Here is a 24602-nt window from a genome sequence, read left to right as displayed (position 1 = left end):
AGAAGACGGGACTGAGCGTGGACTCAGTCTGCCCGCTTGGAGAGGGAGGGTCTCCCCCAAAACAAGAGCCAACGATGCCAACGTTTGCTAGAAGGAAGCCAAGGGGGAAAACTCTGGTTATCTGACGACTAAAGCCTGTTTGCAACCACAAGGTTTCTACCTAAACGCTGCAGGAGTGGGAGACAAGAGAACACAGAAGCCGGCCCCGCAGGGGCGCGTCTGCAGGGGCGCATCTGAGACCCCTGAACAGCGTCGAGGCGTGCGTGTGCGAGACCCCAGGCTCAGAAGACCCGGGCCTCCCTTCCAGCCCTCATTCCTCCACCTCCTACACACAGCACCACATGCCCTCACCGGGCCTCAGTTTCCCCGCCTGAGAACTGAGGGGCAGGTAACGGGAAACGGCTCCCAAGGAGCCTTCTCGTGTTCAGGTTCCCAGACGCAGATGCCTTTTCCCCAGAAAAGGGCTTCTGGCTTCCTCAGAGGGGCCTCTGCCGGGATCTGGAGGCAGGTTGGGGAGACAGGAGCCCGTCAGCTCAGGGGACACCTTTCTGACTGGAAACATTCCAGGGCCTCAGAGAAACGTCCCCTCCTGTCTGCAGCCGGCCTGAGAGAAGACGCCGGGGAGAACTGAGCTGTGACCGAGACCGGTGGGTCCAGGAGGCGGCAGGAGCAGCAAAAACAAGGACGCCTAAGGGGCCTGGGCTGAGAACATACAGTAAAATCCATGACTGAAACAAAAGAGGTCAAGAAATGTGAAACAGAAAGGGCTGGAGGGCTGGGTATGTAAAACAGATATCAGAAACAAAATGAGCGGTTTAAGAATTTAAAAAACTTGGAAATAAAGTGGAGCCAGAAAGTACATCGTACAGCGTTAACCACAAATGTGGCGGGCGAGGCAAGTCCTGGAACAGCCCAGCGTCCACTCGGCCTGAGGAAAACCCGACGGTGACGGAGTGTCCTCGGGCGGCGATGCTAGAAAACCCCACGAGAAGTGGTGGGGGGTGCTCGTACCCACCCCAGAGTCCAGGTTGCGGCCTTTCCACCTCGACTGGGGCCCCTGGTGCCCCCACATCAGCTCTGGCCCTGACTGGTCAACGTCACCGCGCGAGGGATCAGGTCCAGCCAACTGCGAGACAGATGTGAACCGGGCCCCCACCTCCACCCCCAGCCCCACCCTCGAGGAGGTTCTCAACGCACCCATTGCTGTATTTCAGTTTTGCCTTCTCCAGCCAGCCACTGGGAGAGGGCCCCAGCGTCCTTCTCTACAAGCGCACAGGGCATCAGAGGGAGAAGTGCACGTGGAAGACGGCGGCCGCCAGCACCCCCGCCTGCCTCTCCCAGCAGAGGATGAGCGCCACCCCACTCTCCTGCGGCTAAGTAATTACCTTGTTCAAAGATAATTACTTTGCTTAGTACGGTGCTTGTTAAAAGCTTATTCGAGAAATAATCGTGTGGGCTCTTCAGACATCACGTGGGGAATCAAGGACAAGGGCTTGGACGGGATGGGAGGGAGGAAGGAACTTAGGTCGACGACACACAGGTACAAAGTCCACAGAGGAAAGTCTGTTTCATATACTGATACGCATCTCCCCGCCCAGGCTCCCTCCACACTCCTGCAGCTCCCCATCCTTCAGAACTGGTTTGCGAGCTGCCAACTGGGAAAAGCTGCAAAGGAGGCGTGAACCGTCTCCTCCTCACGCTAACTGCCAAACTGCCAAGTAGGCGGGGACATTCCTGGAGTTACTTGTTGTGTCCTCAGTCCCTCAGCCTTCTGGGGCTCTCAGGGAAGAAAAACTATGTCCAAGGTCCGATCTGGGACCAGGGGCAGTGGAGAGAGGTGTGGGGCCGAGGCGTGGACTCGCTGAGCTCGTCTTGCAGCGGGTATGAGGATGGGAAGCGAGGAGGAAGGCGGGCCCAGGGGCCTGAGAGGTCAGAGGAGCCCAGACAGAAGGGCCAGAGGTCGTCACATGCATCCAGGGTAGAGTGGGGAGGCCGGAGGGGAGACATGCTCACTTCTGAGGGGACTGCCAGCATGTTGGGGTGCCCTGTCCAGGAGACCCCAGCTCTGACCCTGACCAGCCCGAGCAAGGCCCTTGCTCTCAAGTCGCTGGTCTCCTCACCTGAATGCACAAGGCTGAGGCAGCCCTGACCCCCAGCGCTGGGGTTCTGTGGCTGGGGAACCAGGACACTGCCTCTTGTACCCAACAAGGGCAAAGGCAACGCCATGGTGGGGACGCCGGCTCTGCGTGGCCCTGGTCTGTGGTGGTCCCTGGAGTTAGGACCCTCTACTCTCTTCTGGTCCTGAGAGGAGCCTCAGCCCAGGACCCTCACCTGCCTCCGGGAGGCCCCGGAGAGGTCGTGAGAAATCAGGAGATCAGGCAGGGTGGGGGCAGCACGGCCGGTGTGTAAAGTAACAAAACCTTCCAAGCAACTGACGACCCCCCTCCGAGTGAACTGGGCAGCAGGGGAGAAGGCAGGGGAGCCAGCAGGGGGCTGGGGGTCCTGGGACCCTAAGGCACTCTCTCCCATGACTAGGCCACCTGCAGGTCCAGCACTCAGAGCATCCAGGGGCGAGTCCTAGAATTTAGGCAGCCGAGATGCTGTGATTCTGAAGCTCTAGGATTCCAGCAACTGAAGACCTCGTAATTCTCAGGTTCCAGGATCACCTTGCTGGGGCCCTAGGACCCCAGCCTCAGATCCCAGGCTTTGCAGAGTCTGTGATTCTGGACTCTCTTCTCCATTTCCAGGTGTCCCAGGGAGGAAGCTCCACATCAACAGAGCCTACACCCCGAGGGGGTGACAGTGTCCCCACACCTACCCCAGCATCGAATCTGTCACCGACCCAGAGGATGACCTGCCATGCTCACTGTCTCTCCCCGACGCGGTGGGGGCCTACGGTGGTGGCTGACACAGGCTAGAAACTCAGTAAATCAACGGATGAACGGGTTCGCTTAGAGGGAGTGCGCTGGGAGCAAAGTGCAAAATACAGAAACCAAAGCTGCGAAGCTGGTGATGGAATGCCGACGGGTGGCCGACTTTGGCCTCAGTTAGGAAAGTGGCTTCTGTTGCTGAAACCAGGAGTTTGCTGGGGAAGGAGGGGGAGGGGGGAAGACCACAGGAAAGTAGCTAAATATTCCCCAACTTAACCAGCCCCCACGTTCCTGCCGCCCCTTGGGCCAAATTGCAATGAAAGTGCTTAAAATTTAGCTTTTGTACTCTCTGGTACTTGGGGGACATCTTGGTGGGGGGGGTCCATTTCAGAAACCAGGCTCGCCCCCCCCCCAAAGCCCCCTGGGGTCTGGCTTCATGCCTGCAGTACTCGGCTTACACACTAGGTGGCAGTGCCCACCACCACTGCCACCAATACCACCATACCTGACTCAGCCACATCAGCAATGTCCACCCCTTGCTCTTGTGCCATGAAGCCCAGGATGGAAAAAATTGCGAAGCCAGACACAAAACTGGTACCACTGTTGAGGCATCCCAGCAGCATACAGTCCCTAAGTCACACACGTCAGGGAGCAAGTTAATTCACAACGCGAGGAAGCCACGCTCCCTACTTCTCTTTAAACGTCATCAGCATTTCCAAGCTCCACCAGGCCCGCCGGCGCGACACTTGCCTGTACGAGTTGTACTTGTACTTGTTGTAGCTCCCCAGCGAGGTCATGGCCCCCAAGCAGATGGCATAGGAGAAGAATATTTGGGTCCCAGCATCGATCCATACCTACGGGGGTGTGGGGGGCAAGGAGAGAGAGAAGGGGCTGTTAGAGCCGGCTTCCTGGAGGAGGCGGCGTGGGTCCTGCCACCTGGCCACGCAGGACTGCACCTCAAAGTGTGCAGACTCTCGAATGCACTTGGAGCGTCTGTGCTGGAATCCAAGGTGCCTTTCCAGTGCTATTTTGTGGGTTCAAAGAGTAAAGATTTAGCCCAGTGCCAGACACACGGTGACCTGTAAGTCAAGGCTGCTACCATTACTGTGATATTGTCCTGGGGCCCCTGAGTTGGAATGGGGAAGAATTCCCCCACTGATTACGGGGGTAAAGCCGCTCTCCAGAACCTTCATCGGGCAGGTCCTGATGGCCACAGAGCTGCCTTCCCAGCTGTCCCTTGATGCTGGCCAAGCCCCCGCACATCCAAGGACAGTGCGGAAGGAAACCTGAAGCAGCACAGGCCCCTGGAGGCAACTGGAGGCTGGGGACCAAAGGTCCTTAAACGGACCAGTGAATCTCCCAGGGTTTTGTCCAACCTCCTGCAGTCACGCGGCTGGGGGCCAGGAGGTGGACACTCGGAATCTGCCCGTCAACCTTCCAAGAGGCCACCACCTCTGAATTCCGTCCTCGGCCAGAAGCCAGCAGCTCTCCCAGCCGACTCTTCCCCTCCCTCAGTCAGCCCGGCCGGCCGCCGAGGGCAGAGGCGGTGTCGGAGGAGGAGACTAGCTCTTGAAGACTTCGCTTACCTGGCTCAGCGCCTAAACGAGACTATAACTGGCCCGTCTCAGGAGTGCTCGACATGAAAAGGGCCACACACAGCTGGAAAGGCCCCCGAGCGCAGCGAACGACCCGCCACAGCCCAGCAGAAAAGGAGCAGGGGCTGATGGCCCAGCTAGATCTGCACACGGAGGAGCCACAGAAACTGTGCTGCCCGCTTAGCTGCCCCCACACCCTGCCCTGCCCGCCGGATGGGAGGGAGGACGGGCGGCCCCGCGGTACCTGTGGGTCCTCAAGGCGGCTGATGTCGGGGTACAGGTAGAACTTGATGCCTGCGCCTGCGCCGGGCAGCGTCAGTCCCCGGATGAGCAGCACCAGGAGCATGGCGAACGGGAAAGTGGCCGTGAAGTAGACAACCTGCGGGGGATGACAGGGATTCAGGGGGGCCTGTGGCAACACCTGCCGCTGTTGGATTCAAGCATCCGCTCCAAGGCAGGGGTTCTGGAGCCTAGCTTGCTGTTTCACTTGCTGTGTGACCTTGGGCACAATGCTTAACTCCTCGCCCATTGCCTCATGTGTAAAATGGAGATAGGAGTACCAGAAGGCCCTCATGAGGGGGTGAGGTGAGGAGACGATGCTTGTAACACTGTCACAACAGCGCCTGGCACTTGGTGTTCAAGGCACAGGGCCTGTTGTTGACATAGTGACTTTGCAGGAAGCTCATGGGAACTCCTGGGAAGGAAACGAGGCCTCTCAAAATCCCTCAGCCAGGACGGGGAAGGCCGTTCACTTCCTTGGGGCTGTGGGAGGCCCTCAGCCTTCCTTGAGTCACATAGCACGTCCCAGACAGGCCAAGGTCAACGAGAGGTGGGGACCAGCGACAACCCAGGCTGGGCCCTTCCATTCCCAAGGGCCTGCCCCACTTTCTCTCCTTCCCTAGTCCTGAGAGCACTGGTCTCCAAACACGGTTCTCCGGGACGGGTTTTCCTGTCTTATTCTTTAATACGAGAAGTTTCCAGGCAAGGTTCGCCCCTGCGAGGAGCTCGAGGGGCCTGGCTGAACGGACGGCGACGTCCTGCCGTCTCCAGCAGGCACAGCCGAGCAGGGACTCCCCAGCCACAAGCCCACCTCATGCTCACCACACCCAAAATCGGTGCGCGGGCCGCCCTGTCGACAGAGGAGGTCTGAGGCGCAGCGGGGTTTGAGGACACACCCAGGTCCCCTACAGAGCCCTGGAGGGGTGACCACCTCACTCTGAGCCAAGGCGCGGGGTGTCCTCATGCTCCCAGTACAGAACGCGCAGGACGCACAGAACGCGCAGGACGCGCAGAACGCTCATGGTGGCAGCCTGAAATGCTGAGACAGGCTCGCAGCACCCAGGGGACCAGGGAGGACCCGCTACACGGGCAACGCGCCCATTTACAGGCAAGGACACCGAGACCCAGAGAGCAGGGTGATGTGTCCACGTGCAGGGGGGCAGTGCAGGTAGGTAACACACACTGACGGGGGTGACGGAGCCCCGGACCTCGCCTGGCTGGCCTAGGAGCCATCGCCGGAACAGAATTCTCGGGTAGCCACCATCCCTTTGAGTAGAAATAGCTAGAAAGGGGCTTTGGAAACAGGCAAGAAAGCTCTCAGGGCCTGCCTGGCTCAGCTGCCCTCAGTCAATACCACCAACCAGCATTTATTGAGCGCTTACTGTGTGCCTGGCGCCATTCCGAGGTCTGCACTTCTATACTCACTTGGTTCTGCCCTAGCCCTTCGAGGTAGGTTTTATTACTATCCTCATTTTGAAGGCAAGGAAGGCGAGGCCTAGAGACAGCCCATTGCTTTCCCAGGGTCACACAGCAGAGGCACGCCCGGAGCCTGTCTCCAGGTGACAAGAGCAGGGCGCTAACAGGCCTGCACTGTGGGCAGTTTATTCAGTCCTCCAACAACCCGAGGGAGGGGAGTCGGGTCAGAATTCCAGCTCCGTGATTGGCTCGCTGTGAAACCTTGGGCAAGTTACTGCCCCTCTCTGGGCTTCACTCCCCCGACCTGTGAAGGGGGGGTCCTGGAGCCCGATGAGCTCTGAGGCTCTCTCCAGCTCTGCCACCCCTGGGGGACAGGGTGGAGTGGCCAAGAGGGTCAGCTGGGGGACTGGGGCTCATATCCAGCCTCTGCCACCTCCCAGGACACCCTTCTTCCTTCTGGGCCTCAGTTTCCCCAGCCAATCTTATTTCCTCCTCCCGAGGCTGAGAACCTCACAACTTCCCAAGGACAATAAGTTAGACAACGTGGTGGGTGGGGGCAGTTCAGGAAGCCAGAGAAGGGGTGAAAGAAGAAAGCCAGCGAGCCCCCAGGCTGCTCCTCCCTTCCTGCAGACAGGCCCCCCCAGGTTCCCACCTCTGGGCCCTGCCATGAGCCACGCCCGGGCTGGTGAACAATAGCTGCTGACAGCAGGCCGGCCCCAGAGGGCAGCCACTTCAAAGCTGCTGGGCCCCACTGGGCGGGCAAGCGGACTGTGGCCAGAGGGCTTTGTGTCAGGGACACAGGACACCACCCAGGGATGGGGGTGGCGTCCCTTGTTTCCACATATTTAATTTACTTAGCAAATAGTTACGGAGCCCTTCCCATGTGCCAGGCACTATGCTGAGAGCTGTACGCGCTTTAATCCATCTAATCCTCACAGCAACTTCGAGGGGTAGGGATCATTATTAACTACATCTTCTAGACAAGGAAACTGAGGCCCAGAGAGGTGACGCACCTGCTAGGATCACAGAGCTAGGAGGTGGCAGAGGTGGGATCTGATCTAGGCCAGCTGGCTCCAGGGTCCTGTGTCTTTTGTGTGTTACGTCGTTCCTCTTCAAATCCAGAGTAGGACGGCCCCACCTGGTCCCACCACCTCAGCCACCTTTGGAAAGCTGCCCTTGTTTTGCTGAATTTGCCACTCTAAGGACAAGCCCCTGAGAGCCATTCTCTCAACTTTCCTATGACTCCCCCGGGATCCTCGCAGGAGAGGCTGGTGCCAGCCGCCGCCGTGGGCCTCTGGCAATGGCCCCGAAGGCCTCGCCACAGGACGTGGTATTTTTCCACTCCTGCTGGTGAACCTCCGTGGCTCCTCTGAGCCCTCGACCCAAAAGCCCTGTGGTCTGAATGCCCTGGAAACTCACTGTCCCTCATTCCCTAGGGACAGTGGGGAGAGGGTGGCCTGCAAGGGGGGAGAGACTGGGCTGGTTTTCTGCAGCCCCCAGCTTCCTTCGGGGGTGAGAGCCTGGGCAGCAGGGGTCACTCATCCCGGAGACGGAGGCTCTGAGATGTGGGGCCACGGGTCTGTGCCCAATACCTGGGCAGGCCCCAGGGTCCTCACAGCACTCCTGCATGAGTGGGGGCTTTGCTGACTCATTTCACACAAGGGGAAACTGAGGCTCAGAGAGGGAAAGAGAACTGCCCAAAGTCACGCAGCTTGAGGGATAGAGCTGAGATCCAAACCAAATCTGGCTCTGACTGCCCCTCTGCTTTGTGTCTGAGACGGGACGAAAGGAGCTGCCCAGAGGCTTGTGGCGGGAGGCACAGCCTCAGGACGTGGCTGTGCCCATCCAGGACTGTGCTCCCTTTGGGTCCTCAGGGCTGTCCTTCCTGTGTGAGGGTCTGGACTTCCGTCACCTTCCTGGACCTCATATGCTGTGAGAGCAGGGACTTGCCTGCCTCGTGCCCCACTGAGAACAGTGCCTGGCAGGCTCGTGCTACGCACTGTCGCAGCCTTTATCACTCTGTTTTGAATGAGTTAAGCCGCAGCACATTCTGGGCCAAGTTTCAGATCCTTGGAGGGCTGAAAATTACAAAAAAAGGAACTGAGATTCAGAGAGGCTAAGTGACTTGCACTCGGGTCCTGAGGTCCTGAGCCCCTCCACCCACTCCCGCTGAACCAGTGTGGCCAGGAGGCGGCTCAGCCCCCAGGGGGCCGTGCGCCTGGTCTGCAGCCAGGGCTGGAAGCCACCTTCGGCTGCGGCTCGGCGCTCGAGGAAGTCCGCAGAGCCGTGTTTGTCTTGGCTTCTCGGGGCTGGCCCAGGCCCGGCTATTGTTCTGGGAACCACGCCTGCCCCTCAGGGGCCTGGAGCCGCCCGCCCGAGGAGGCAGTTGTCTCTAGGGGTGGGGTAGGGGGACTCCTGGAGAGTCACGTCTTCACAGTCGTGGCCTCGCACCCTCTACTGGCTTTCACTCTCTTCCCCTGACCCCTCCATGGTGTCTCAGTGTTGCTCACTGTCCCTGGTAGACATCAGCTTCCTCCATCAGACTGGGGGCTCCGCGAGGGTCTGGCCACACACACCTCAGGGCCTTTGCACCAGCAGTTCTCCCCCCTCCAGATGTCCACATGGCTCAGCCCCTCACTTCCTTCAGATCTCTGCCCCGAAGCCCCCTTCTCCGTGGGCCTTGCCGGGCCCCCCTATTTAAAACCGCATCCCACCACTCCCTGTGCCTTCACCCGTTACTCTCTCCCATGGCTCCTGTGCATTCTACATTCACCTTGCTGCAACCAACAAATCTGTCAGCCCCTGGACACAGGGAGCTTTGTCTGCTCTATGGACCCCTGCACGTCCACCGGCCCATCCTGCAGCAGCAGCACCCGGCAGACAGGAGCGGCCCAGAACACAGGAGTGCACAGGTCCACGCCCAGGGTTCCGGCGCAGCTCCGATGCGCTCCAGAGCAGCATCCTACTGGCCGCGCCTCCACATGGGGACTGGGCGCAGAGGGAGGGGGGCCTGGCGCCTGCTGCACGCTTGTGCCAGGCACTGCAGGGGGCCCAGCCCACCGGGTTGTAAGCCTCACTACGACCGTTTTCTAGATGAGGCAACTGAGGCTCAGAGGCAAGGGAGTGACCTTGGACAAGTCACTTAACCTCTCCCAGCTCGGTGCCCTCACCGCCTAAGGAAAGGCAATGAACGGGTTTGCTCACTGACAAGCTAGAGGGGAAAGGCGACCACACAGGCGGACGAGGGCTCCCTCCTCCCGCCTGCCCCGGGATGACATGAGGTGGGCGTGCGTGTGGAGGCTTCCGAAGCCTGGCCTGCTTCCTTTCCGTACTGGGTTTTAGGATTGTAGGCAGAGGGCACGGGGGGTGGGTGCAGGCCCCCACTCTGGGATGGTTCCCACTCTGCCTCCACAACCCTGGGGTCCCAGACCTGGCCGAGCAGGTGCCTGGAGTGACTGCTGGGACCTGTTCAGATCCACGATTTTGCCTAAGCGGGCCTGCCTCTTGGGAGAACACAGCCCTTCATTTTATAGTCAATTATGTGGTCAGTGCTGCAAAGGCTCCTCTTCGGAACGATTCCACCCACTGCCCATCGCTGGACCTCAAATGCCAGCTTCACATAATCTTTTGAGCCTTGTGGGCTTTTTGATCTTACAGAGCTTTCCCCCTACAGAGATGGAATGACAGGAGGCAATGACAGACAGGGGAACCTGGCTTAGTGCCTTGGGGTCAGGCTCACACCCCTGGTCAGAGCCCTCTGCACGGACCTGTGTCATCAGAATGACCACGACACCAGCCAGTGTCAGTTATCGGGTAAATGTTCGGCTCTGTTAGATAATATTTTAGTTATAGGCTAATATTTTCATTATTACCAATATGTCAGTTATACCTAAAACTTTAATTATAAGCTAACATTTTAATTATCAGCCACCACCTTTGTTAATAGCTAACATCTAAGTCTTTGTGTAACATATTAATCAGAGCAAATACTTCAGCTACGGCTAACACTTTGGTTAACAACTAACATCTTGGTTATCAGCAAATAACTTCCTCCATGGCAGCTTTCCTCAATAACCAACACCTTAGTCACCAGCCGATGCTAGCTGTAAGATAATTCCGTTAACCTGGCGTAGTCTGCGCTTCCCAAGCCTCACCGTGCACTGGACTCTCTGTTCAGTGCGATTCTGATTCTGCAGTCTGGGCGGCCCACGGGTCTGCACGTCTAAGGAGCTCCCAGGGGACGCTCAGGCTGCAGGTCAGGGGCACTCGGCAGCTGGTAATTAACAACAACTTGCTGGCTCACCTTGTTACCAGCTACCTTGTCAGTTCCAACTCCCATGTCAGGCATCTGCTAGCATCTGCATTGTGGCCACCTCCTTGATATTTGGGAACCAGTGGCTCGTGGGAGCCTGTGCAGGCTCCAGAGGGCTGGCTGTTCAATTTTCAGGAATTTTGTGAACTGGTTGTTAAACTATCAGTAACCTGAAGTCAGACATGGTGGGAGTATCTGGACCATGAAAAGGGCAAATGCTACAAACCAGGGCTTTATTTTCTTTCGCAGGACTGGACTGCCAGCGCACTCTCCCTCCCAGGCTGGAGCTGGTTTCCAGCAGGAAGGCCTGTGGGGTGGCAGAGTCCCCAAGAAGCCGGGTAGGGGCAGAGCACAACTCACTTTCCCCGTGGACTTGACGCCCTTCCAGATGCAGAAGAAACAGATCAGCCAGACGAAGAGAAGACAGAGAGCAAGGTCCCACTTCAGAGAGCCCGGGTCGTCAATTCCAGAGGACAAGCTGAGCACGTTGCGCCTTCGAGCAAACAGAGCCACAAGTCAGTGGGGGTCCCGCCCGGGGCAGGGAGAGCCGAGGCTGGGACTCAGGCTGGGGGGGCGAGCCCTGGCTCAGGTGCGCACAAGTCACCTTGCCTCTCCCAGCCCCACAACCCCCGTTGGTCTTGGGAAATAGTTAACACTCGTGTCACAGAGTTGTGGGGAAACCAAGAAGGACTCGGACTCCTAAGTCCCTGGGTGAACCTGGGTCCACCCAGCCTGGCCTTGGGCAAGCCTCAGTTTCTTCATCTGTAAAATGGGTACTGATTCCCAGGTGATGGATTCTTAGCAGACCCTCCAGCATCCAGTGTGGGCCAAACACCGGTTCAAACTCAGCTCCACCCCGTAGCCACTGACTCTGGGCTTGTCACCCAGCCTCCCGGACCTCAGCCTCCCCATCTATGACATGAGAATAACTATCCTCCCTCAGTGTTCTCTGTCCCATCTCTTATTTTATCCACCTGTTTCTGGTCTGGACTTCTCACTAAAGCGTAAGCCTCAGGGGGGCACAGCGGCTGTTCTGTCTGTGGCTGTAGAACACCCGCTCACCTCTTTACAGGGGTGCGCTGGGGAGAAAACCCCCACGAAGCACAGGGTCTGGGCTGAAGCCCACACTCTGTGGGCCTCAGCAGTTGTCCCCGCCACGGTGCTGACACAGCAGAGCAGCTCCTGGCACCTAAGCAGGGCTAGTTTCGTCCTCCCGCCCCGCCAGAGTCGTGAAGAGCAGATGCGGTGAAGGACAGTCAGGGCGACCAGCCACCTGCCTTGCACCACCTGGCAGAGCCTGGACCCTGCTGACCAGAGGAAGATGCACCTCCTCACAGACACATCCCTGAGGGGCAGAAGCCATCGCAGCCAGGGCAGGGCAGCACAGGGTGCGGACGGCCAAGGAGACCGCGAAACATGATGCCCAGAAACTGTCCCCATTGTCCCAGAGCTTCGACTGCTGTGACAGTGACCAAGGGTAACCAGGCCGAGCACAGGGACATCGCCCTGCCCACTATCCACTGGGGTTACCTGCCCACCGAAGTTAAGGAGACGGGGGCTCGTGCTCCCCTGGAAGAAGCTGGGCTCCTTCTAACCAAAGTCAGCTCCCTGTCTGACGGCCACACTCTCGAGCAGGAGAGGCAGAGAGGGGTGGGTGACTTTGTGCCTCAGTTTCCTCTTCGCTAAAACACGAATCCCAGCTCCTGCCCCGGGATACTGCTGGGGAAACCATTCCAGACCATCCTAGTCAGCCTGTCAGGCGGATGACCCGGCTCCGGCTCTCGGGGTGCCACGGGGCCAGGACGCTGTTCATGGCTTTCCTTTTTCCCAGGGAAGCTCCAACAGGAGGACCCTGAGTGAATCCAAGATTCCCATCTCCACTGGCATTCCTGCGAGGCCCTTCTGTGGTTCACTGCTGTGCTCCCAGCACCCAGAAGAGCTCACAGTTCACGGCAGGACCTCCATAAGTACTTGCTGAGTGAATGAATGAAAGGACTCAACTGGGGTGAACGAGGTTCGCATGTCACTCGGGACCAATCCACGAACTCTTTCCACTAACAAACCTTAAGAAGAGGCAGCTTCCTTTGTCTCCTCACTGTGACATCAATGGCTCCGCCCTGGCACCTAGGACAATGTGCTCAGGATACCATCAACGAGGCCTTTTCAATTCATCGCGTCTGGTCCAAAGACTAGAGGTCATTTGCCCCGTTTTACAGATGGGGAAACCAAAGCTTGGAGGATGCAATTGCCCACAGACACACAGCCAGCAGGCAGCAGGGCTGCCACCTCGCACCCAGGCCTGTCTGACTCTAGGGACAGGTGCCACCTCACACCTAGGCCTGTCTGACTCCAAGAGCCAGTGCTCTCTCGACTCCACCACCCTAATTAACAGAGAAACTGAAGGCTAAACTTTAAAACAGCATCCGGGGCCAACTGGAGCCTCGGGACGAGGGGGCATCCCCACGGGCAGCCTGTGAGCCCAGCACATCCCGGCTGGGGCCCTGCCAAGCACGCGGATCTGGCGGCTGCAGCAGCTTTAGAACAAGAAGCCTGTCCCTGTGCAGCCTCCATTGAGGGCCCGGGGCACGCTGGGCGGCGGCCAAGGCTTCCCTGTGAGTGGCAGTGGTGGGGCCACTGGTCCGCCGCCACAGTTTATAGCCTCCCCACCGCCAGGCCCGCCCTCCTCGTGCCCCAGAGCAGCCTCCCCCGAGGCTCTGCAGACGACCGACTGTAGACCCTGTCTGTCCTCTCACACTGGACGCCACACTCACATGCAAAGGCTGTCTTGCTCACCAGACACTAGACTTCCAAGGACAAGGATCTCACAGGCAGGCACACAGTAGGTGCTCAGCTAATGCTAAGGAGGGACCCAGTCATAAGACAGCCTTTTCTTTTATCCTTAAGGGCAAGTTGGCTGAGAAGCTGGAAGCCCAGGGCCCAGCGTCCCCTGCCGAGCCCACAGCCAGCTCACAGATGCTCTTTCTGCCTTCTCCCCACCCCGTGCCTGCTTCGGGCAGGGGCTGTCACGCTGGCTTGCTCTGGTCAGCTGACCAGTCACGGGGGCCACAAAAGGAAACCGAGTCATACACGTGCCTGTCCCTTGCCGGTGGTAGTCCCCTCGTGGGAGCTCATAGTGCCTCCAGGCCTGTTTGCTTTGACCCAGCAACTCCACTCCTGAGACCCTCTCCTACAATTAGATTTGCACGTGTGGCCAAAGATCGGCTCCCCCCAAGGCTGTTCATCACCGCCACGCCTGCAGGAGCACAAGATTGGAAATCCCCCAAAAGGCCGTGAACAGGGGTTCAGCAGGCACAGAGAAGAAACACGGCGGGATGCTACGGAGCCCACGAGACAGTGGGAAAGCTCCCGTGAAGGGACAAGGAGGTATTTCCTGGACGTGACGTAAATGAACTGAGCGAGGTGAAGGACAGCACGCAGCAGGCAGGCAGGCTCCCTACTGTGCGCAGAGGAGGGCGGGGCAAGTCTGTGCTTGAACATGAATGAGCACACACCACTTCTGGCAGGACACACAGATGCGGGCAGCAGTCGCCGCCTGTGGGGGACCCGGCAGTTGGGATGCAGAAGGGGACTCGCTTGGCATTGAATATATTTTTTTCCTACTTGAATGTTTTTAATGTGCACATATCACCTTTATAAAAATTATTTTAAATCCTTAAAAATGTTTATAATGGGCCACGCAGACATTCTAGGAATGGAATGAATGTCTCACCAATCAAGGGTTGTCATAACAGAGCCTGATGTGGGCTCTGGGCCAAAGTGACCGACGTCCTTTCCAAAGATATCTCAGGGGTGGCCTTGGAGGCTGGAGAGCACGGGGGCCGTCTGAATCCCTTTTTGAAGGGACCCAGTTTGAAGGACCCTCCACAAGCGCCCCCCAATCAGACTCTCACGGCCTCAGCCAGCCACAAAGCAGCAGACCTCCCCAGAGGGCCTCCCCACCATGGTGCATGTGTGTGTTCAGGAAACTGTAGAGTGCTGTGCCCCAGAGAGACTACCATGGTGCACCGCTGCTCATCAGTGCCTCCTAATCGCCCCAGGAGACTGCACAAGTTCCCCGAAATCTGGCCACATCTCCCCAACACTGTAAGCCCCTGTCTGGGCCCTCGCTTCTCAGGGCTATTACAGCAGCCTCCGCATTCGTGTTCCCGCCTCCACTCTCACCCCCATTCTGTTCTCATCAAGAGAGAATCTGTCAATACCGAAGTCTGGTTGCATCCTTACTCTGTTCCACATCTCCCTATGGCTCCCACCTACCTGGCCAAAAAGGCCGTCCGGACCTGCCCCATTCCTTTTTGCCTCCCTGAATAGGGTGAGCAACGCTCACCATTCAGACCCACACCCCACAGGGTGAGGTGGAGCTGGGCCCACAGGTGTAAATGGGACGTGTCCAGGCCAAGCTGCATGGATGGGGCCCTCTCTTGAACCTCATGCCCCATAAGGCCCCTTCATTTCCTCGTTTAGCCACAGTGGCTTCTCGTATGTTCCCTGAATAGGCAGAGCATGCTGCTGCCTCGGAATCTTCGAACCCACTGTTCCCTTGGCCGCTCATCACAGGACATGCCCCCTCTGCCCTTTCAGATCTCTGTTCAAATGCCACTTCAGCAGGGCAGCCTTCCCTGGCCGCCCTATGGAAAGAGCAGCCCTGGTCCTTCCCCTCCCCCTGCCCCGGCTTTACTTTTCATCACTTATCATCACTTTCATATTACCATTTTATTTGTGTTTTCTGCTTAATGTCTGTCTGTCCTACTAGAATGTCATCTCCATGGAGGTAGGGCCTGTGTCTGTCCTGATCACTGCTGGATCCAGAACAGGGCCCGGCACACAGTAGGTGTTCAACAGACATCAGTTGAGTAAATTAATTAGACTCATTTGGTGGATGGGGAAACTGAAGCTCAGAGGGGTTCGGGAATTCACCTGAAATTACCCAGATAAAGATCAACCATGGGCCTGGTTCCTTTGTTCCGATGCCACCCTGGGGACCAGCCCCCCGTGTGCCGGGTCCTCTACTGCCCTTCGCGAGGGCCCCAGCACCCCAGGCCTCCCTGCATCTTGCACAGAGAGGGAGGGGACCCAGAGGTGAGCTGCATTCCTGTCCAAGAATAGTAATGATTCATCCGAGGGTGGGATCTAAAAAAGAATCGCCTGGACGTCTGTTTGGAGTCGGCCGCCGCACTGCCGTCCAGCCGGCACTCAGAGATGTAAATACGTCCTCCGAGTGGGCCAAATCGTTTCCTTTTGACTGCCGGCCAGCCATTTATTGGCGATGGCTCCTCCCTGGAGACTGGCGGAGGCAACAATTATAAAGAGCCCGTCCGCCCTGCACCGAGGGCTGCACGGGGCTTTCTCCACCGCCCCCCTCTTCCCGCAGCTGCAGGGCGAGATTGGCTGAGCAGCACTTGTTTGCAAATATGACTCATTTCTTTGATTCTAATAAAGTCTAATGATACGTGCTGAGCTCCCGGGGGCTCTGGGGGACCAGGGAGGAAGGAACAGCCCCAGCCTAATGGAGGGCATTTGGCCAGATCTGGCCCCACCTGTCTTTCAGGGCCAGAGGTGAAGCACGACCCTGGGGACAAAGGTGACCCCAGAGCAGGGACAAACGGGATGAGGTTGACCGGGGGCAGAAGCTCTGCTTCTCCATCCCAGAGTGACTCAGAGCTAAATTATAAAGGCAGCGTGAATGACTGTCCCCAGGGTGCAGGTGGCTTTCACAGGGATCTGGAGAAGGGCGTCTCACCAGCTCCTGCTGAGAACAGAGCTTTAGCCTTGCAGATGGGGTGGGCGTGGGGGGTCCAGGCCAAGAGAAGAGAGGAGAATGGGGTTGCACAGACACGGCCAAACGTGACCTGTGACCGTGGACTTGCCTGGACTTACAGCTGGTGGGGACACAGGCACTGGAGGTGGTGTCCTGTGTCAGAGGTCCAGGCTGCAAACTCTGCTACATCTAGCTGCCTATGTGACCTTGGGCAAGTCACTTAACCTCTCTAGTCCTCAGTGTCCTACTGAAAGCCACACCCAGAGGCCCTGTGCCCAGCACATCACTTGTTTTAGCTCTTTAACACTCGAGCAAGCTGGCTGTGAGGCGCTGAGACCAGGCTCTCTCTGAGGTCTGAGAAGTAAGGTGACCGCCCCGAGGTCATCAGCTGGACTTGCGGGAGCCAGAGTCAGCCTCCCTGCCCTGAGGGACAAGAGCATCACCCACTGCTCTCCGCTACCTCCCCTTGTAAAACTGGGGCGGGACAGGGCCTGGCGGGGACCATCTAAAGGCCCTTCCCCACCCGGGGCCAGGAAGAGGTCCTGGCTCCCCTGGAGCACTGGTTCCCAGGAGCGCTGCCGCGTCTTCAGGGAAGGGGGGCGAAGGGAAACAGTAGCTGGGGCTGGGCTCTGGCTCCAGGGGAGTGGAGACCAGCCTTTGAGAGGATCCTCACTGCTCTGCAGCCCAACCGGGTACCAGCCCGTGACACCCCCATAACATCCCAGCAAGGCTCCCCCAGGGAAACCCCGGAGCAAGTCCCTGTGGGGCTGGTGGCAATTTTCAGGGGAAATCAGATAAGCTAAGTTTGACCCCAAAGGAAACCCAAACTCACTGATGGCCGAGCCCTCAGAGGCCCTCTGTATAGTTGGCACCTAACACATGTCCCAGCCTTCCCCACCAGTGTGTTCCTTGAACAATGTCCAGAAGACACACACTCAATCACATCTCTCTCCTTCTCGTACGCCTGCTATGGCTCCCCGTCCCAGAGAACAAAGCGCAGATTTTCAGCCTAACATTCGAGGCCTCAATCCTTCTCCTGGCCTCACGCATCCTGTGCTCTAGCCAAACCAACAACTTGCTGTTCCCAAATGCTCATGTACTTTCAGAATGCCATGCCCCTGTGTGGGCCATTCCTTCTGCCCAGAATGTCTTTTCTCTCTCCTTTTCAGCCTAGTGAGCACCTACTCATCCCTTAAAGCCCAGCTCATCTGGCCCCTCCACGTGCAGATGGGAAATAAGGCCAGAGAGGCATACTGACTTGCTGCTCCAGGCTACACAGCCAAGTGGATGCAGACATGGAATTAATAAGAATCGGCAGTCAGTGAGCACTTACTTCTCTGCTGGGAGAGATGGTAGGAAGGGAGGAGCCAGGAGAGGGCTCTGAGCTGAGAACTGACACGCTGGGATTCACAGCTGATGGCAGAGATGCAAGCCCGGCCGGGAGAGCAGTGGAAGGCAGTGCTGGGGTCTGGGAGAGTGACGCTGGGGGCCTCCAGCGGGGAGGGTTCAGGGCAAGTGGGAGGGTGGCCCGACTCGGGACATACTTGAAAGGGAGAGCCAGGAGGATGTGTGAACCGCGTGTGGGATTCGGGGTAGAAAGGAGTTGGGATGATTCTGAGAGATTTTCCCTACTTAACGGGCCTCTGCAAAGACGAAATGAAAGGACAGGGGCGGGTCCCTGGCATGAAGCTCATGGGAGTCCGTGATTCCACATTAGTTCTGTCTCCTTCCCTCTCTTTCATGCCCAAGAGAAGGGAAGGCTCTGGAAGGCAGGAGGCTGCAGGGCTGCACTGAGCCAAGGCCCTCAGCCCAGCTCGTTGGCCTGAACCTCTCTGCTCACACAGCTCCTCTCTGCTTTCCAGGCTCCCCCTCTGTGATCCCTGTTCCTCCCCAGGGCTCTAGAAAGGAGGCAAGTTCTTTGTGGGTGTTTGGATGGACTCACAAAGCTCTGCTAGAAGCTGGGGGAGGCGGTGTGAAGGTTGGAGCGGGAGGTGAGCATCAGGCCAGCGGCTCATACTCCATGGACTGAGCAAGTCCACCTGCATCGTGTGGGGCCTGGGCAGGTGCCTGCAGGGCAGGACATTTCTGAAGACAAACACTGTTAATGTCTTCTGGGCCAGGAAAGGGAGCTGGGGCACTCAGAATAGGGGTTCCGGAAGGGGGGCACCCAGGACCCCCCAGGAGAGCCCAGTCTGGGGGACGGGCAGGGGAGAGGGCACGGGTGAGGACTGACACCCTGAGGACCTCATCACTCCTGTGAACTCCTCCTCAGGAGCCCTCGGGCCTCCGAGAGCAGGGAGCGGAGCGGAGGACAGCCCCTGTGCAACAGGGGGGCCACACGGGCATTTGAGAAGGGGCCATTCTCAGTCTCTCTGGAGGTCGTGTCACTTGAGTTCCAAATGCCCGAGGGGAGCAGTTGTACCCACTATGAGGATATCAAATAAACAATGGCCCACCTTTATCAAGCAGGTTCTCAGGGCTGGCCATTCACGATCTCATTCAGTTTAGGCGGCTCTACAACCCTAAGGACAGTGCCCTGAAGTCCAGGTGAGGACAGTGAGGCCCAGAGAGGGAAAGGCACCTGCCTGAGCTAGAAGTGGCAGAGTGAGGGTTCGAATCCAGGCAGCCAGGCCATGCCCGAGGCAATGAGGCCCCGGCCGGCACCCATGTGGCCGGCTGAGTGCCAGTGTCCCGGGTGGGGTGGGCCCCGGGCGGTGAGGCTGTGCCAGGAACAGCAGAGGACGAGCAGGGCTGTGGCCTCGGGCTCCATTCAAGCAAAGAATGAAGCGCTTGCATTTCTTTCTCTGTAAACTCAGCTCTCCAGAGGGGGAAGCTGAGGAGGATGAACGTGCTTGTAATGCCTCTTTGTCTGCAAGTGGAAAACACGTCCACAAGCCCTAGGGACCCGTGAGCACACACGGAAGGCCTGCATGTCATGATGGAGACATGCACCACGCGAGTGAGGGCCGACTGAGCCTTGCTCGCCCACAGTGTCCCAGCCCCGGCCCTGAAGTCTGGCGCAGTCAGCGGGCAGCCCCCTCTTCTGCGGGCCTGCTCCTGCGCCAGGTTCAGAGAGGTGGGGGACACCTGGAAACAGCAAAGTCACACACAAAAGAGAGGGGGCATCATCTCGTGATGACGAGGGATCACCCCCTTCCTTAACTCTGTCCCCGCCCCTGGCTCTCGGCCCCCACGCAAGGCCTTCCCTCAGTTCTTTCCAGGCTGAGGGGCCGCACCCAAGTGCGGAGCCCCACATCTGACAGCTCACGGAGCGAAGGGAAGTGAGGCACTAATACATTTTTGGTCGGCCCCCAAGCACTGTGTTCGAAGGACTTCCCTGTACGCCAGCTAAGAATTCCCCGCCTTCAGGTCTCCATATTCTGCCTTTCTGATGTCTGTCCTCTGTGTATACTCCTGTAGTTATTGACTGTACTGTGGTACACTGTGAAAATGCCCCTAATTCTCCACTCTTCTCATAAAGACACAGAGCGTATTTCCCCACCTCTTGAACCTAGGTTGGTCTGGTGGCTTTCTCTGGCCAATGGGACGTTAACAAAAATGACTCAAGCAGAGGCTTGAAAAGTGCTCCTGAATTGGGGCATTCCCACTGGTTGTTTCTGGAATGCTGAGCCACGATGAACAAGCCCAGGCTAGCCTGCTGGACTAATTGGGACCAGTTTCCCCTGGCACCCCAGCCACCAGCCAGCCAACCGCCAGAGGAGCTGCCCTGATGCCCTACATCTGAGCTACCCATGAGGGAGCCCAGCACAGACCAGAAGAACTGCCCAGCCAAGCTCAGCCCAAACTGCCACCAGCAGAACCATGAGCCAAATAAATGGTCGCTGGTTAGAGTCTGGGGTGGTTGTTACACAGCAAAAGCTAACTGATACGTATTTTCACTGTGTCTACTCACCCTTTCACTTGAGTAACTACCTCGGCTTCACGTGTGCGTTCTTCTCTGGGCAATAACAGCTTTGATGTGCTCACTATCTTTTTCCTAATATACATCATTTTCAGACACCATAAGCACATATACCTGCCTTTGGGAAACAGTGCCTACAGAGATCCCATGGGTGTAGGGATGATTCATTCCCCTCGTTTGACAGTTAAAGAAACTGAGGCTCAGAAAGGGGCAGTGACTGGCTGAAGGGCCAACAGTCAGTAAAATGGTAGAAGTGGGATTTGACTCCAGGCCTGTCGGAGACCAAAGGCATGGATTTATCTCCAAATCTGTACCCTCCTTCCACCGAACCCAAGATAGTTGCTCCCACTCCCCTGGGGAGAAGATGAGGGAGCTGGCTGTCCTCTTTGCACCCACCCCACGCCCTCCCCTCCTTCCTTCAGTGAGGCCGGCCTTACTCCCAGAACTCGGTGACAGGGGAGGTGAAGTTGCTGGTGTTGAGGCTGTCCCACAGGCTCTTGTTCTTGCGCAAAGTGTCCTCCAGGCACTGGGGCGTGTTCCAGCTGTGGTTGCAGTGCGCCCAGGGCAGCTCCGACTGGAAGGACTGGAACAGGTAGTATGTGGCCCAGGCCAGGATGACAATGTAGTATATATTCAGGAGGGACACGATCACGATGGAGGCATAGCCGATGCCTGCAGGGATGAGCAAGCAAGGGGAGCATCAGGAGGGAGGCCAGCCCTACCATGGCCACAAACTCATCTGCAAGGCCCTGGCGTCTCTAGGCCTGGGACCAGAAGGGACCCTTCAATAGTGAGCAGCAAATATTTGCAGGATGAATGGATGATTGGATGGATAGAGAGGTGAAAGAATGGATGGTTAGATAAATGGGAGAGTTGGATGAATCGAAGGATGTATGGAGGAGGGCTAGATCAATGAATGGATGGTTAGATAAATGAATAGCTGACGGATGGATGAAGAGATGGATGGTTGGTTGGATGGATGGTTAGATGGTCCGATAGCTGAAGGGTTGGGTGCTGGATTGATGGATGGATACTCGATTTGTTAGATGGATGTAGGGATGGTGGTTGGTTGGGAGATTAGGTAGATGGATGCGATGGATGAATGAGTAAATGAGCATGAATGGATGGATGGATGGTCTATATTAACTAGTTTAATGGAAAAAAGGATTAATGGATGGATAGATTTATATAGATAACTGAATGAATAGACACACATCCTCCCATGCCTGCCAATTATAATCATAACAGTATTATCTTATGAGTGTATACTCGGTACTAGGCATGGGACACAATGTTATAATAGTAATAAAGCTACCGTTAATTCGGGGCTTACTATGTGCACAAAGCACTTTTATATGGCTATGCCATTTTCTCTTCATAGCAACCCTACAGAGTAAGCATGTTATTTCCATTTTATGGATGAGGAAATTGAGGCACAAAGAGATTAAGTGACTTTCGCAAAATCACAAGAGTTGGCAGGAGGAGGGAGTGAGACTCGAACCCAGACAGAAAGGCTCCTGAACCCAAGTGCTCGTCTCCTGCACTGCGCTGCGAAGCAGCTGCCAGCTTACCGACCCTCCAACAACCCAGAGAGGCGGGACAGCTGGCACGTGTGGAGCAGTTACTGTGAGCAGCAGCGTCACGTGTATAACGTACTGGCTGCTACCTAGAGTCAGGCACAGTGCCAAGTGACTCACATCCGGCTCCAATGTACCTGGCAAATAGTAGGTACTCCACAAAAACTGGCTGAATTGATGAACACCAGGCCCGGGTGACCTCTGCCCCATACTCACCAGAGAACAAGGGGCAGATCTTTTCCCAGCAGGTGATGCCCCCTTCAGAGGTGTACTGGCCTATGATTACCTCCAGGAAAAACACAGGCAGACCGCCCCCAAACAGGAAAATAAAATACGGGATGAGAAATGCACCTGCAGAGAGAGCAGAGTGGGGTGAGGGTCAGGCTGTGGCTGTCGTGGGGCGAGGCCGCAGGAGCTCACGCCCAACCCTCCCAGCTGGTGGAATCCCAAAGAGCGAGTGAGGGATGCAGAGGGTAAAGGCCAAACTCTTGGACCTGGTTGAAAATTCTCCAGGCCCTGCCTATCTGTCTGGCTGGCATCACCTCCCAGGGTGCCCTCTCACCTTCCAATCTACCAGGTGCTTTACGCCTGCAAGCCTTTATTTAAGCTGTGCCGACTGCCTGCCTGCCTTCCCCATGTCTGTCCATCTGAATAAGGACTGGTTAGCCCTTAAGACTCATCTCAAATGTACCTCTCCTTGACACCTGCACCTGCCCTTCCCCACGCCCACCCAGGCCAGGAGGTGGAGAACTAGCTGGGAGGGTGCAGTGATGAGAAGCGAGAGGTGGGCACCTCCAGCTGGGGGTGGGAGCCAGGGGAGGAGCGAGGGGCAAAGAGTCAAGGCAGGGGTCCTACCTGGTGTCCACTAATGGCTTCAGCGGGTCCATAAACCCTGTGAAACTGTGGGCAACTTGGGTCTATGTGTGAGTGCTTTGTTCTGGGGCGTGTCTAGGGCACTCATCAGAGTCCCAGAGGCGCCTGACACCTACAAAAGGTTAAGAAACCAGGCTCTAAGGCGGGACGTCCCGAGCGGTGGTTCTCCTAACTCGGGCGGCACTCGGCAGGCCCGTCTCTGCTGACACATAAGCCCCTGATGAGGGGCGGTCACGAGAGGAAGCAGCTCCCCTGGCCAGTTCTCGTCAACTCGCCATGGTGTGCTGCCCGTCGAGAACATCTCCAACAGGAGAGGATTCCCGCCCAGAGCTTCAGCAGGTAAAACAAACAACAGAAACCCAAACCAACCAACCAACCAGACAAACAGGGACCTTACATTGAAAAACTACCTCCAATGGGGGACGGGGGTCACAAGGGACAACTTCCGGTTATAAGATAAATGAGTCCTGGGGATGTGCTGTACAGCACGGCGACCACAGCTAACAGCACTGGGTCGTATATTTGAAAGCTGCTAAGAGAGATCTTAAAAGTTCTCATTAGAAGAAAAAAAATTTGTAACTAAGGGAGGTGACAGATGTTAAGTAACTTATAGTGGTGATCATTTAGCAATATATACAAATACTACATCCTTATGTCGTACACCTGAAACAACTACAGTCTTATATGCCAATTATACCTCAGCAAAACTGGGAAAAAAATATCTTCACTGTACTTTTCTTTCCTGGATACCTTTCCATTATGGTAAATGATACTGGTAAAGTAAAAACAAATGGAAGGGAACACATAAAGTAAGAAATTGTCAGAGGCACAGAAACATGGGCAATTTACAAAGGAGCATATGAAGGGCTGACGTTTGGGAGACACAGGCCTGGCCTCGTCACCCCTATTCAGAGATGGCAAACTGGAGGATCAGAGAGGGTAAGGGATCTGCTCAAGGTAACACATTAAGGCCCTGACAGGACACCACTTGATCCCCAGTCATGCTCACCCCCTGCCTCTGAGGCGGGGGCGGGGCATGGCAGGCTGATGCAGGGGAGGTCTAGGTAGGGGCCACCCACGCTCTGGCCCCACTTTCTCCTCCAGTGCCACTCTCTGCCCAGCGTGGGCTCACCTCCACCGTTTTTGTAGCAGAGGTATGGGAAACGCCAGACGTTGCCCAAGCCGACGAAGCCGCCAGCCACAGAGAGCACAAAGTCGATCTTGCTGGACCACTTCTCCCTCTGTGGGGGCTTCCCCTCGGCCTCGTCCTCAGGCCGCGTGCCCGGGCTCTTCCCTGGCGACGGCTTCAGGATGTCCTTGTGGAAGTCTTTCAGACACTGCAGCTTCTCCTTGGTGGCCATCTCCTTGCTCTCTACGGGGGACAAAGCAGAGCCCACCGTGAGGTCATAGGGAGCCCACGTGTCTTCAGCACAGCCTCCTCCTCCTCACCCTCGGGCCGGCTCTGACCCGCCCAGGCCTGCGGCAGGGGCCCTGCCATCGCCCTGTCTGTCCACTGCTCTGACAACATCCTGAGGGAGTAGGACTCCCTCTAGGCGACCGTGGACCTCGTGATTCAGGAACGGACGGGTCCCATTCCCCAGGCACCTGCTGACAGCGGCACCGGGGGCCCATGTTTGTTGTCCCCGAATGTCATACCTCGTCCTGCACCTGCAGGCAGATAAGCACGAAGCCACCCTGGCCTGGCATCCTCTCTCACAAAACGCGACACTCCCCAGGCCATTCCAAGGCACCTTGCAGATAACAGCCTGCCTGCAGTTTCTGGAAATTAACATGCTATTTCCAGATTTCGGATTTGCACAGAAAATGACTGCTCCCATTTCACTCATTCAGCCCAGTGCCCGGCCCACAGGAGGGGCTCGTTTCTAACTGTTTAAAGAACAGATCAATGTAAATAAATGAAAAATGGGGTTTCAGGCTGGAATGGAAACAATATTTGAAAATGGGGTTTCCATCAAAGTATG

General features: G+C 56.9%; 1 protein-coding gene across 3 annotated transcripts in view; it reads right to left on the bottom strand.

Annotated features, from left to right (window-relative positions):
- Window positions 1-24602, bottom strand: part of SLC6A6 (solute carrier family 6 member 6) — a 79462-nt gene that overhangs the window by 15495 nt on the left and 39365 nt on the right. For all 3 annotated transcript variants that reach the window (XM_070576481.1, XM_070576482.1, XM_070576483.1), the window contains exons 2-8: window positions 23753-23992; window positions 21964-22098; window positions 20608-20842; window positions 10833-10965; window positions 4710-4844; window positions 3621-3724; window positions 3376-3500 (exon numbers count right to left, since the gene is read on the bottom strand). In XM_070576481.1, coding sequence (XP_070432582.1) covers window positions 3376-3500; window positions 3621-3724; window positions 4710-4844; window positions 10833-10965; window positions 20608-20842; window positions 21964-22098; window positions 23753-23981 — 1096 coding nt within the window. In that variant the 5' untranslated portion in view covers window positions 23982-23992. The remainder of the gene's footprint in view (window positions 1-3375; window positions 3501-3620; window positions 3725-4709; window positions 4845-10832; window positions 10966-20607; window positions 20843-21963; window positions 22099-23752; window positions 23993-24602) is intronic.

The sequence above is a fragment of the Equus przewalskii genome, chromosome 15, assembly GCF_037783145.1.
Source record: "Equus przewalskii isolate Varuska chromosome 15, EquPr2, whole genome shotgun sequence".
Classification (NCBI taxonomy): domain Eukaryota; kingdom Metazoa; phylum Chordata; class Mammalia; order Perissodactyla; family Equidae; genus Equus; species Equus przewalskii.
This window is presented reverse-complemented; position numbering and strand designations above follow the sequence as displayed.